We start from the raw sequence: 12860 nt of genomic DNA on the forward strand, positions 1-12860 counted from the left end.
TCTAGGGACCCCCCTTTCCCCACCCACCCTCCAGCCCCTCTCCCTGCCACGAGGAACGATGCCGTTGGCTTTAACCGTTGTCGTGTCTTGACCAAACCAGTCTTTTTAATTCCATCCATGTTGGACTTTTCACCTTTTGTTGTATGTGCGTTGTACGCGTTGTATGGAGTTGCAGAGTACTACAATGTACGTTGTATGCCGTACAAAGTGATAAAATACCTAGGTACTCGTTTCTTGTTTCTTTCTTTTTTCCTTTTTTCCTTTTTTTCCTTTTTTTTTTTCCCTCGATTCTCTTCCATCCTTTATCTTTTGTCTAAAACAAAGAAAAGAACCGTTCCGGCGCTAATGCCATGATCCGGCTCCATAAGTGCCCTGTGACGTGACGCTAAGATAGGGTACAAAGTGGGTTTTCGAGAAGAACCGAAGCGGGGGAAATAATCGTAGGCCGCCAGCCTACTTGACTGGATTGATCTCGGCAGAAAGCCATGGCAAGTACAGAAGACGAAGCGTCCGACAGAGCTGCCACTTCAGAGACCAATCCCAGGTGATGATATTCGCCACTGTCTACTTACGGAGTAATTACACTCTGTTTTGCTTCTTTACTTCTTCGTAGCGAGATGTTGTCGATGGGGTCTCCTAGGTGTCTTTGATTCTAAGCAAATATTTTTATCCGCACAAGGCATTGTCTGTTCATTGCTTTTTATTTCATGGCCGTGAGAAACAAAACCCCTCACAAGAACAAAGAACCGAGAGAGTACCTACTGACACACTACGAGAGGGCTAGGAATGCCAGGACCCACCGTCAGCTAGCTGTCACTTCACCGTTCCTATTACGGTTTGCCGCACCGTCGGTCATCCTACAGAACACGGAGAAAACGGACTCCTTACGGAGCACCTCAGCCACCATGATCCTCCACACACACAACTGGCCTTGTACACTACAGAGTATTTTGGGCAACGGCACAGCCGAGAATGTGCCAAGTTGGAATTACCGAATCCCCCATACATACATATATACCTAATTCTATGCTATGCCGTCGCCGCTGCCCTCATCCTCCGCCGTGTTCGTGACATCCTCATGTCGCCCGCCGTATGTAATTACGTTGTATCCGCACTCCGACAATCCAACCATAACGTATTCTTGGGCCAGTGAGCCAATCAAGTGGCCCAACTGCGGTGTTAATGCAGGTACCAGATAAGCTGTCTTTGGCAGCCAACAATTCGGTTTCTTTTTTCACAGTTTTTTTGTTGCATTAAAGCCATCGCTGGCGGAGTATCCGTAAACTAGATGGCTATCCTCTTCGATATTGTCTAGTTGGCTTTGTGAGACCCAGCGGTCATGAGCAGTCATTGGCCTCCTTCTTTTTTCGTTTCTCATCTTTCTTTTCTTTTTGCCTCATTTGTCTCGTTCCAACGGTCCCTGAGGGAGCTGGCCCCTTGGCGAGGGATTTTGGGATGGGCTAGAAACGGAACCAGTGGGACCACCCAACGAACGACCAACGTTATTCTCGGCAGACCCAAGTTGGGCATCCCTAATGGACCTACCGTTTAATTACAACGTACCCCCCCTCCGTTTCGGGCGTGTACTTAGTACGACTCACAACACACCACACAACATGCATCCCCTGTCACCGAGGGCCCAACCCAAGGATCGTGCCTCAAGCCCTGTGGGCGAACTGACGGCTTGGGGGCCATTCTTGGTGTCTAAACGTCTAAAGGGATCCATGCGGCCTCCATCCGGACCCACGATCATTACGGTACATGGTGCCTATGGGTAGATGCGTCGTATATCTTCCCTGTCTCCCCACCCCTTTCGTTTTCCCTGCCCCTTCTTGGTCTTCGACCTGGCTTCTGTCCCTTGGCCTTTTTGTTTTTCTTCTTCACCGTCCTCCTTCCTCTCCTTTTTTTCCCACCCTCACTCTTGCACTGAGCTTGCTGAGCCGGCTAAAGCACCGTACTTTCATTCACTCCTTCAAAGCAGTCTTACCGCATTTCGTGTCGGTAACCTGTCTCTTCCGCTCCTTTTTCACTTCAGCAACAACTCGCGACCCAGGCCTTGCCCGCTTGCTTGCTTGCTTGCTGCCTCCTGGTTACCTCTGAATCTAAACGACTCGGACGACCCAAGAGTTTCCATTCTTTCCCGCGAGGTGCTCTGGTCTTAGCATCCCCGGCTCTGTTTCAGCATATATCCACGGCTCTTTCGAGTTTCACAGCATCTTGTTCGCCTCTCGTCGACAAACGATCCAACAAGACACACGTACATACACGCCAACACATTCATTTTGTCCCAACAAACAACGACGACCAACTCAGTCGTACGAAAGCCCGACCTACACCAATCATGAAGTTGACCACTGCGCTTTTGGCCGGTTTGGCCGGCGGAGCCTATGCTGCTCATGAAGGCGGCTTTGCCGTACTTCAGTTCAACTCTGCTGGCAAGCAAAAGGAGATCGCCCGTGGCCGTGTCGACCCCATTGTCAGCCCCGGAAAGACTTCCGAGCATGTCCACGGCGCCATGGGAGCCAGTGCCTTCACCAAGGACGCGACCGGCGAGACCCTGAAGCGTTCCCGCTGCACCAACGCCCGCGCGAAGGAGGACAAGAGCTCCTACTGGTTCCCCTGGCTCTACTTCCACGACGAGCAGGACAACACTTTCGAACCCGTTGACATCAGCTATGTCAATGTCTACTACTTGTGAGTTGCCGTGGGAGAGGCCATGTTTCGCCCAGAGAGTGTAGAGGAACAGACGTACTAATCAGTTGTTCAGCTTTGACCGCACCAACGATGACATCAAGGCCTTCCCGACGGGACTCCAGCTCGTCGCCGGCAATGCCACCACTCGCGTCTCGCCGGGCACCAAGGGTGCCCTCAACCTCGACCCCAGCAAGGGCCCTATCCAGCCCTCGCAGTGGACCTGCCCTCGAGCCAACAACAACTACAACAACCCCCCTTCGTGGCCCGAGGACTCGGACGGCACACAAGCTGGAGAGCGCGACCCCCGCAATCATGGCGCCGGAACCGGCTTCCCCAGCGTGCATTGCGATGGCCGTTACTCGCCTCTGCGCGCTGATGTCCACATGCCCTCCTGCTACAATCCCGAGGCAGGCCTCGATAACTGGATGGAGAACTCGGCCTATCCCACCGATGCCGGAAACGGTCGCGTCGACTGCCCGGAAGGCTGGATCCACGTTCCCCACATGTTCTTTGAAGTCTACTGGGACACGGAAAAGTTCATCAACCGCTGGCCCAGCCATGGCCAGCCCTTCGTCCTGTCCAATGGCGACGTTACTGGGTACAGCGTGCACGCCGACTTTATGGCCGCCTGGGACGAGGAGGCCCTCCAGAAGGCCATTGACAGCTGCAACGTCGGTCATGCTGGAATGCACACGTGCCCCGGCCTTACGGAGAACACGGATAACGACTGCGTTGGCGAGTTCACCTTCCAGGAGCTTGTGACGGGCGTTCTCGATGCTCTCCCCGGTAACCTCCCACTCCGGGGCTGGAGCTACGGCGACAGCCCCTACACCATCGGCGATGCTGTCGAGGATGTTGTCGACATTGTCGATGACGTTGTGCCTGGGCTCGTCGACACTGTGCTCCCCATCCAGCACGCTCCCGAGCAGGACGAGGTCCGCCCGACGCCCATCTTCTCCACCATCAAGGAAGACGACGCACCCGAGCCGACTCCTGAGCCCGAGTACGAGCCCGAGCCCGAGTATGAGCCCGAGCCCGAGGTTGAGCCTGTGGCCGAACCCGAACCTGAGCCGACTACTTCCTGCAAGAAGAAGGTCAAGACTGTTTGGGAGACTGTCACCGTCACAGCCACCGCCACGCAGGTTCTGGCCGAGCCGGCCCCTACCGCCGACGAGCACAAGCGGCGCCACGTGCACTACCACGCTCTCCGCCACCGCAGCCTTCGCAAGTAGAGGCCGTTTAGTGCCGTTGCGAAGCCGCACCACATTACCACGCAGGAAGGACCTTTACCTTCCCAGCTGGCTGTTGGTGAACTTTTTGTTCTTCTTCCTCTTCTTGTTGAACATTACTAGGGGTTGCGCAGAGGTTTTTTTTTCACTTTCTTCTTCTTTTTTGGTTTGTATAAGGGATCATGGGTAACAGGTGTTGGGCGGCATCGGAAAGGGAAATTCCACTCGAGGGCTGTCCCCGGCATATCATACCCAAATGCCTCAGGGCATAACAGAAGTAGTGTTTTGAGCCGCGAAACAGAAACCTGGACCATTCCCGTTCTCTGCGCACAATGACGGTCATGAACAAATAACAAAACATTGTTTGGCATGTGACTTTGCACCATTCTTCAGACAAGATGCTCGTGGAGTCTCTCCGTGACTCAAAGTGCGCCGGGAGCATCATCTCAGCCGAAGGATTTGTTCCCCATTGTATAATTCAATAGACCTTAGACTTCACTTTTCCGGGGTTTTTTTTTTCCCTTTTTTCTTTTCTTTTTTTTTTTCTTTTCTTATTTCGTTTTTCCCTCATCCAGACTCGAACGTCGAGGCCGTAGAATAGACTCAAACATGCCCTGAATTACCCCGACTTCACCCATCATGGACTCTTCCAAACAGACTACTCCTTTCCCCCTACCGTGAAAATGCATTCATTGAGACTAGAGCCTGAGATCATCGTGCCATCGTGCTGAGGTGCCCATATATGTACTTCGTATGTATTCTGACGTTATCCGGTGTTCCTACTGTACCTAAGTACTCCGTACAAATGATTAGTCAGCGACTTCAGATGCGATGGGTGGTCTGTGCTCCATGGCCTCTCACAGCATTTTCACTTTGTAGTTCACGGCAAAGGAACCATCTTATCAACCCCATACCGCCCTACGTTGGGAACAACCTTGACATTTTTCTTTCTTCACCGGGATTATGGGCATCCGCCATCACACCCCTTCATAGCTGTCGCCATGTCTCTCTACTATGAGACGGCGGATATCCTCGTGCCCCGCGGTCCTGAGGATGGATCAAAGCCTCAGAGATCAACCAGCGGGAGCTTGAAGTCGAGAGTTTTCACGAAAAAGAATCTCAAGTCACCACCTGCTCAGGTCTTTGCCTTGGCTACCGAAACATGTAAATGGAGTGAGGTCCTGAAAGAAGTCATTGAAAATGCGGATCTACTACGCCATGAGCGGAAGGTTATTACAGCAAACCCTCCCTGCCTCCCCCCTTCCATCGCCCTCTTCGCTAACCCTCTCTCTCCCTTTCCCGGCAGCTCACCCCGGTGTTAGCATTGTTACTGGTCCACGACTTCCTCCTTGCCAAGGGTGGAATCGCCCTGCCCCAGTCGCATGGGCTGAGGCAAGCTATAGAGCGGCACAAGGCGAGGCTCACGTCTGAGCTTACACGGGCGAGACTTCGGAGAAAGATGGTCTCCCTCGAGGCTCTTAGGGCGCAGATTGATAGAGACGGCGATCCCGAGGGTCGACACCCGCGATGGGTTCGTGTCAATGCTCTGAAATCGGACGTTGAGGAACAGCTCGAAACCACGTTCAAGGACTTCGAGCGTGTGCTCTCCATTGCCGCCGTGGCCGCCTCGGGTCCTTCGAAAAAATCCATCTATCTCGACGACCACGTTCCTGGTCTGATAGCCGTCTCTCCGGGCGTTGACCTCACCAAGACGAAAGCCTACAAGCTGGGCCAAATCATCCTACAGGACAAGGCGTCGTGCTTTCCCGCCTACCTCCTGGATCCACATGTCGAGGACGGCGACGTAATCGATTCCTGCGCGGCCCCTGGGAACAAGACCACTCACCTCGCAGCCATCATCTACTCGCATAGGCCCGAGGAGTCCGCCCCTCGGCAGACCATCTTTGCATTTGAGAGGGACGGAAAGCGGGCCAAGACGCTGGAGAAAATGGTCAAGACTGCCGGCAGCGAAAAGACGACCAAGATTGGTGTCGGCCAAGACTTTCTCCAAGTAGATCCGCAGGCCGCCCTCTACAAGAATGTCGGCGCCCTCCTTCTCGATCCCAGTTGCTCGGGGAGTGGCATCGTCGGGCGGGACGTAACCCCAGAGCTACATTTGCCCGCTAAACCACAGGCACCCGGAGCCAAGGGCGCCTCCAAGAGACCATCCAAACCAGACGGTAAAGACCGCAAGCGCAAGCGGGAAGCCGACGACGAAGTGAAACCTGTCCTCATCGACGACGACGGAAACGCGACAGTGGTATCGTCCGAGCAGGATCTGCAGAAACGCCTCCAATCGCTAGCCTCCTTCCAACTCACCTTGCTCCTCCACGCGATGAAGTTCCCCTCGGCGCGAAGAATCACGTATTCGACATGCTCCGTCCATGCGGAGGAAAATGAGCACGTGGTCATGAAGGCCTTGCGTTCTGACGTGGCCCGCAAAGCCGGCTGGCGGGTCCTCCCCCGGGCGAAACAGGTCCGGGGCATGCGGGAGTGGCCTGTTCGGGGGGTGCCCGAAGCCTGTGACGGCGATCAGGAAGTTGCCGAGGCGTGCATCAGGGCCAACCAGGGCGATGGTCGGGGTGTCATGGGATTCTTCGTGGCCGCCTTTGAGAGGGACGTTGGGCCGGCGGCGGAGGGCGAGGCGAATCTCTCTCCTAGCGGGGACGGGCCGTACATGCGGGATGACGAGGGTATCATTGTGCGAGATGTGACGGGAATGCCGGTGCTCAAGTCGACGGGTCGGCCAGTATCCCTACAAGGCTCAATGCATATGGATGCTGTCGAGGGACGGAGAGATGAAGGGGACGAGCACGACGGGTCCAGCGGCAACCGTGACCACGAGGACGAGGGTCGTTCCGATGTGAGTTCAGATTCGGAGGACGAGTGGAGCGGCATCGATGATTAAGGAGAAGCAAAAGAATGCCAAGGGGCCATGAGGAGGGTACCAACGGGACCGACCGAGTACGAAGCACAGGGCCGCTATTGGCATCCAGCCGACTCCCTGGCCCTCCTACGCATCTGATGGTTATCCGCCAGAATCCTTCTGGTGGAAACCAGTCGAGATGGTCGCGCAGTTGGAAGATCATAGACAATTTACTCGAAGCTGGTTAAGACCGTCACACGCCATTATTCGTTCTCTGATGCTACTGCTGGTGGTGCTGGATACGCATTTCCGAATTAGAGATCTACAAACAGGGGACAACATCTTTGCCGTCGGCGTCATTTCTATTTTGTATCTATTGGCGACCAAGTACTCACAGCAAGTTTTCATCAGCCTGCGTGGATATACGCAGCTTGGACAAGGACCAAGACCGCAGGGCCAATTCCTCGGCCCAAACTAGCCAAGGCCCATCCATTCACCGAAGGTTCAAGCCTCCAATCTCCTTCTGCAAAATTTCAAGAGGCCGGAACGTGCCCTTGAACGAAACGACATTCCCACCCTCATGGCCAGGACGGAAGAGAGTGACGAGGGGCGGGGCCACGGGCTTCTCCTCTTCAGGGGCTGAGCCACCCGCAGCAAGGGCACGCTCGCGCATCATCTCCGCGACGCTTTTAATCTCGGAAAACTCGCCCGCGATGCCCGTGGGCGCCTCCTTCCAGATGTCGTAGAAGGGGAGGCCCTTGCGAACGTAATCGGAGACAGAGATCGGGGTGGGCGGGGCCGGGTGGCCCGTGACAGCCTCGAAGGAGGTGGTGTCGAGAATCTGCAGGTTCACCATCACCGAGGCGGCAGTGTCCCACGCGTCAGCCGGGTAGGGGTCCGGTACGATGGTCTGCGTGATTAGGCCGCCGGCGGCGAGACCCAGCTGCCTCACCATTGGAGGAACCGAGCCGGCGCCGCTGCCGCTGCCGCTGCTGCTGATCTGTTGCAGGTTGTTGGCGGAGCTGGGCTCGATTTTGACCACTGAATTACCCAATCTGTCAGCCTCTTTTTTTGCATCGCTCACTCGACCTGTCTCCCGCTTGGCCCTCCAAACTGCAGGCAGTGGGTCATATAGAGTGATACTTACTAGCCAAGTGTGCCCGAGGATAGTCAAACTCTTGTTGGCTCACACGTCGCAGACGCAGAGTGGAAAACCCAGGCGGAAAGAAGACGTCGCCCAGCCTAGTGTCGTCGCTGAAATCCGTGTTGAGCTGGCGTCTGAGGTGCCAGGCGGCCGTGTCGTCGTCGCGGGGATACTTGGGCAGAGACAGCGACTGGCTGGCGACGGGGACGTTAAACATGTTTCGCAGGACTCCCTTGACGGCGCGCCAGGTCGAGTTCGGCCCCAGACCGTTCTGCGCAAGATCGAACACCTTGGTGACATTGTGGCGACCGTCTTCAAAGCGGACGTCGAAGCGCTGCGGCGTGTTGCGGGCGGGCGGGACAATCTCCATCTGGATGCCGCCGGCGTAGTCTTCGCCGTAGACCTGGGCCTCGACGGAGAAACCCGACCCCTGGGGCTGGGCGACGAACTGCCGGACCCGGCCGTTGTGGGAGACGATGCCGTCGAGCCAGGGCTGCTCGGGGAGGACGACGTAGTCCTGGACGCTCTTCCCCCTGGCGAGGATGCGGCGGCGCTTCTCGCGGGTGCGGTCGGTTTCCATGGCGGGGAAGCCCGAGATGGCGTTGACGCCGCCGACGAACAACTTGACGGCGAAGGGCATGTCGGCGCTAAACTCGATCCACATGGCCTCGCGCTGGTACATGGGGAAGAAGAGCCCGCCCTTCTGGACCATGTCGTGGGGCAGCCTGTCGCGGTAGTCGCCGACCTTGTACAGGGGGAAGCCGCCGCAGTTGGGGGGGAGGCTGTTCTTGCTGTTGTTGTCCGGGACGCGGATGGTGCGGCGGAGGGATATGGTCATTGCGCTTTTTTTGCTGCCGTAGTCGACGACGATGGAGTGTTCCCCGCTGGCTGATCCTTTGCGGAGTCTGACGACTAGGTCGCGCTTGTTCGTCAGAATGCCGGCGGGGTTGGTGATGGATCCGACCTCTCGCAGGACATCGACGGAGTTTTTATGAGAAGACATGATGGCGGTGTTCCTCGGAAGAATGAGTTGTCGTGTGTCTTGGGTGGGATGGGACGGACGAGACTATAGTGTATGCTGGGAGCTATGCTACAATCGGATGGATGTCTGTGCAGAGAATTGGACTCAAGGCGAGGGTAGAGCACGAGGAAGGCATTTCTTCTTATAATCTACTGGATTCAAAGACGCAGAAATGGCACCGTAAAGGAGAAATAGGGAGATCACGATAGTACCTGAATCCCGTGTTGATTCCTGGCTCTGACTGACATTCTGCCACTCTGACTGCGCCAGATTGTGGAAGAGAAAGAGTGTCATGAGACTGTCTGTTGCCATTGCTACAAGACAGGAAGATAAAGATTCCAATACTGTCTTGGGACGATTGTCTTAGAGGTATCTCCTGGGAGCATCCTTGGGCTGGGTGTTAGCTGAGATGTACAAAGTAAACACGGCGTTGAACGTTGGAGTGACGTTAAAGTCTCCCTTTTGATTGGATAAAATACCTGCCTTTATTCGCCAATAAGTGCTCGCCTTTTGAAGCTTAACCGAAGCGAACGTTTTTCATTGGCTGGCTGTACATCCTGTGTCAACTAATTGAAGCCAGGACCCCTAATGATTAGTAATCAGTCGTCCGCTCTTTGGCATCTCGTTCACTTTTGAAATCCGACAACACATTCAATCGGCATTGACCACACGGCATTGTACCCACGCCCAGGAGCACTGAGACTGAAACGACGTTATAGCTGAATCATCCTTCTGAAACGGAATATCGGATGACACTTCTTTTCCCGACTCCCCGCCCTTTCGGTGTACTTCACCGCGGTTGACCGAACAAAGACGTCGGGTATCTGCATTGCACAGACTGTGACGATATTTCGTGGCTTGCAGCTCCTGTTTGCTGACCAGGAAGTGTTTCAAAGATGTTGCTCGGCCCAACGTAGCCCATATATTGAGACCCACTTTCTTCACTGACAGGCAAACATGGCCTCTACATTGATCCTTCATCAAGGTCGTGGGGGCCAGAAGAAAGTCAAGAAAAGGACAACGGAATCAGACTAAGCGATCGGCCACACCGCTCCCCCATTAGCCTTGAACTGGATCGAGTGGCGACAATGAACTAACCCCCGTTCCAGCGATTTGGGTGGGATCAACAAGACGGCTACCGAGTTGGTGCTCCTATGCTGGCGTTTGTCCTTTGGTGACCAATGGCAGCCACCACCACTACCAAACATCTTTGTTTCTTTGCAGCTGATACAACGTACATCCTGCGCTGAACTCCCTTCATCTTCCTCCTGCGCTTGTTTGAGGGGGTTACTCTGTAGCAAGGTGCAGCTTCTCGTGCCGTAAGATCCGACTGGGGTACAGATGGTTCCTATTCCATCCCTAGATCAGCGAATGTAGCTTCATCTCGCGTTTATCCAGATAGAATGTCTTTCAAGTAGAAACAATAACCTCAATTGGCAACGTTCGTCATCGATCATCAAGCTAACCAACGAGTAAGGTAGTAATCCAAGCTTCTCCGCCGTACTCCGTGTAAGAACGACTGGTATATCAACGCCTCGCCTCGTTCATGGGTATTCAAGAATCCTTTTCGCCTCGTCATGTCTCATATATCCAAATCTCGTAACGCATTGCATGCACCATTTCGCTCCCATCCATATCCGCTCTGTAAATGACAACGATAATAAAGGCTTTGAGGGTGATCCCCACAACCTCCTTGCCATGTGTTTGTCCACTCATACTCATCGACACCGAGTTCAAACTCAGGTGGCAATGAGCAGACTAGCCGCCCTCGTTCGTTCGAAAAAAGACGAAGACTCAGTCAGAGCCCAGAAGCTCGTTTCGATCTTAACCCCAATCTGCCACTCCGGTAGAGCGGCCAGATCTAGATCAAGGGCTTTCTTATTTTTTTCTTCCTTCTTCGACACGACTCCCCGGTCAACAGCTCATTTCTTCTTTGTTCGTTTCCGCTTACCACTCGCGGCATCCCCGTCGTCGTCTTCGCCGCTGCTATCGTCCCCGTAGCGTCCCTTGCTGCCCACTCTGTCCTTTCCCTTCTTAATAGAGATAAGGCAGCCCTGGTCCCTCAGGCGCCTGGTGAGCGGCGTGCTGGCGAGCATGCCGGGAAAGTCCTTTGCGCTGTAGACGGTGAACACGTCGCTCATGACCGAGGCCCGGATGCTGGAATTCTTGCCGACTTTACCCCGGAGAGGGTCGAGCACGACGACGGAAAACCGCAGGCGGTATTCTCCGCTCGTGCGACAGGAGAGGTCCGAGAAGCAAAAGAAGCAACCTTCCTCGCCATTCTCGTCCTCACCGACAAAGGCCGAGGCAGCGAGCGACCCCATGAGCCGCCGCTGTTGGCGGTAATCCTCCGGCATGATGGAGCAGTCTTCCTTTCCTTCCTTGCTCCATATGGTACAATGGACGACGAAAAACTGGTCTCGCAGCCGTTGACTAATCTCCGCGGGCGAGAGGTTCGGGTTCGTGATGGTGAGCTGTACGATGGGCGGGGGGTCTATGGCCCGTCGGTCTCGTTCGCCGAACCCGCATGACCTTGCCGCCCTTGGTTGCTGCCGCACGTGAATCCTGTATTCATCCTCGACCGGGTCTTCGCTCGGCGCAGGGGGCGAGGGCAGGTGCCCGGCATCGTTGCTGAGGAGATGCTCGATTCTGACACCTTCCATCCGATGTTTCGTGGAAGATGGCGCTTGTCGGTCGTGGTGGTCCCTCATAGGCCGGTGTTGTTCCGAGGAAGCCTTCCACGGTTGGGGTGGTAAGGCAACAGGTACTTGGACTGGTTCTAGTCGGTGGCGCGGAGGGTGCTGTGAGTGGATCTGGGCCTGCTCCCCCGCCGCTACGTATACTTCGGCAGGGCGGTCGCCTGCGCTGGGTGGATGGATAGGGGGACCCAGGAGACCACGCGTAGGAGGCGGTCGTTGTGGCGGTGGTGGTGGTGGTAGCGGCAGCCTGTGACTACAATGCGAGGATCGGTATGGACTGGAGTGGGAAGCCAGAAGCGATGGGGGGCGATGTGAGGTTGGCGAAGTAGCCTCGAGATAATTTTGTGGGTGATGAGTCCTTGGCTGGCTACGTGCCAGGTTGGGGGAATCGACGACGGAAGCTCCCGAAACCAGACTCGCGTAAGACGGTAAGCGGACAGCACCAGTGGGTGCCGAATATTGGTCAGCCATGGCGACAGTGATGGGTTCAAGCATCCAAGCAGTTTTGTATGTCGCTGCGTCGACCACGGGGATCGGAGATATCAACTACAGTGACTGGTGTAGGATAGGTATCATGAAGGCTAAACGGCAAGTCAGTCTTGATCGTACAGACGACAATATGCCTTCCACTCCATAGTCCAGGCGGCAGCCGGGTTGACGCTCTAGTGGGCGGTCTAGTAGGATGGGAGGGAGAAAGTAATGGCGGCGAAGAAAGACCAGAGATGGTAGTCAGGTGGGAGGGGGAAGTGAGGAATTGGGTACATATGGGCAAGACAAGCTTTGGACACGTGATATGGGCATGGACCAGGTACGTGTAGGATAGTGTTGTGTGAAGGAGAGTATACACCTCGGTGCTTGATGGTGATAAGGACAGGAGATTCCACCTTCGACGAGCCTGCTGGATGCAGGGGGGTGGGTGAGTGTAAGATGGGTAAAATCGGAGTGAGCAGGTGAGAGGCTCAAGTTCAGTTTGGTACGTTGTATGTGGGAACGCAAGACGACGGGGAAACGCAGATCATGGGTCTGTTCGAGAGAAAGACGACCCACGGCGCGTGCGGCCGCCGCCTGAGGGAGATTTGCGTACTTTTCCTTGTGTCCCAAGAGATGGAATATGATTCAACAAGGGGCTGGATGCATGGGGAACTGTGATTGACGATGCGGGCGGCGAGGAGCATACGAAGGACGGGGAAGAAGGGATCCCTGCAGG

At 55.2% G+C, this 12860-nt stretch overlaps 5 protein-coding genes across 5 annotated transcripts; 2 read left to right on the forward strand and 3 right to left on the reverse strand.

The window, feature by feature from the left end:
• Positions 1–1824: 1824 nt before the first annotated feature.
• ACRALDRAFT_1077928 (uncharacterized protein) lies at positions 1825–4451 on the forward strand. Its single transcript, XM_071018708.1, has 2 exons — positions 1825–2694; positions 2768–4451. The coding sequence occupies exons 1-2, from the start codon at positions 2342–2344 to the stop codon at positions 3924–3926; spliced, it is 1512 nt and encodes a 503-aa protein (XP_070871851.1). The 5' UTR covers positions 1825–2341; the 3' UTR covers positions 3927–4451.
• ACRALDRAFT_213172 (uncharacterized protein) lies at positions 3981–4368 on the reverse strand (the record flags this gene model as incomplete). Its single annotated transcript, XM_071024025.1, has 4 exons — positions 3981–4028; positions 4073–4246; positions 4283–4310; positions 4346–4368. 4 exons carry the CDS (start codon positions 4366–4368, stop codon positions 3981–3983), a joined length of 273 nt encoding a protein of 90 aa, XP_070871852.1.
• A 473-nt stretch (positions 4452–4924) lies between the features above and the next one.
• Positions 4925–7229, forward strand: ACRALDRAFT_1044857 (uncharacterized protein; the record flags this gene model as incomplete). Its single annotated transcript, XM_071015376.1, has 2 exons — positions 4925–5152; positions 5230–7229. 2 exons carry the CDS (start codon positions 4925–4927, stop codon positions 6829–6831), a joined length of 1830 nt encoding a protein of 609 aa, XP_070871853.1. The 3' UTR covers positions 6832–7229.
• A 53-nt stretch (positions 7230–7282) lies between these two features.
• Positions 7283–8936, reverse strand: ACRALDRAFT_1083413 (uncharacterized protein; the record flags this gene model as incomplete). The annotated part of the gene is made up of 2 exons (XM_071019445.1): positions 7283–7902; positions 7937–8936. The coding sequence occupies 2 exons, from the start codon at positions 8934–8936 to the stop codon at positions 7283–7285; spliced, it is 1620 nt and encodes a 539-aa protein (XP_070871854.1).
• A 1421-nt stretch (positions 8937–10357) lies between these two features.
• ACRALDRAFT_1065854 (uncharacterized protein) lies at positions 10358–11292 on the reverse strand. The gene has a single exon (XM_071017226.1). It carries the CDS (start codon positions 11276–11278, stop codon positions 10877–10879), a length of 402 nt encoding a protein of 133 aa, XP_070871855.1. The 5' UTR covers positions 11279–11292; the 3' UTR covers positions 10358–10876.
• Positions 11293–12860: the final 1568 nt, after the last annotated feature.

This window comes from Sodiomyces alcalophilus, assembly GCF_042370955.1.
Source record: "Sodiomyces alcalophilus JCM 7366 unplaced genomic scaffold ACRALscaffold_8, whole genome shotgun sequence".
Taxonomy (NCBI): domain Eukaryota; kingdom Fungi; phylum Ascomycota; class Sordariomycetes; order Glomerellales; family Plectosphaerellaceae; genus Sodiomyces; species Sodiomyces alcalophilus.

Coding starts and splice junctions, on each gene's coding strand:
- ACRALDRAFT_1065854 (XM_071017226.1), bottom strand. CDS start 11,278: ATGGGGTCGCTCGCTGCCTCGGCCTTTGTCGGTGAGGACGAGAATGGC.
- ACRALDRAFT_1077928 (XM_071018708.1), top strand. CDS start 2,342: ATGAAGTTGACCACTGCGCTTTTGGCCGGTTTGGCCGGCGGAGCCTAT. Junction 2,695..2,767: donor TATGTCAATGTCTACTACTT/GTGAGTTGCCGT, acceptor TCAGTTGTTCAG/CTTTGACCGCACCAACGATG.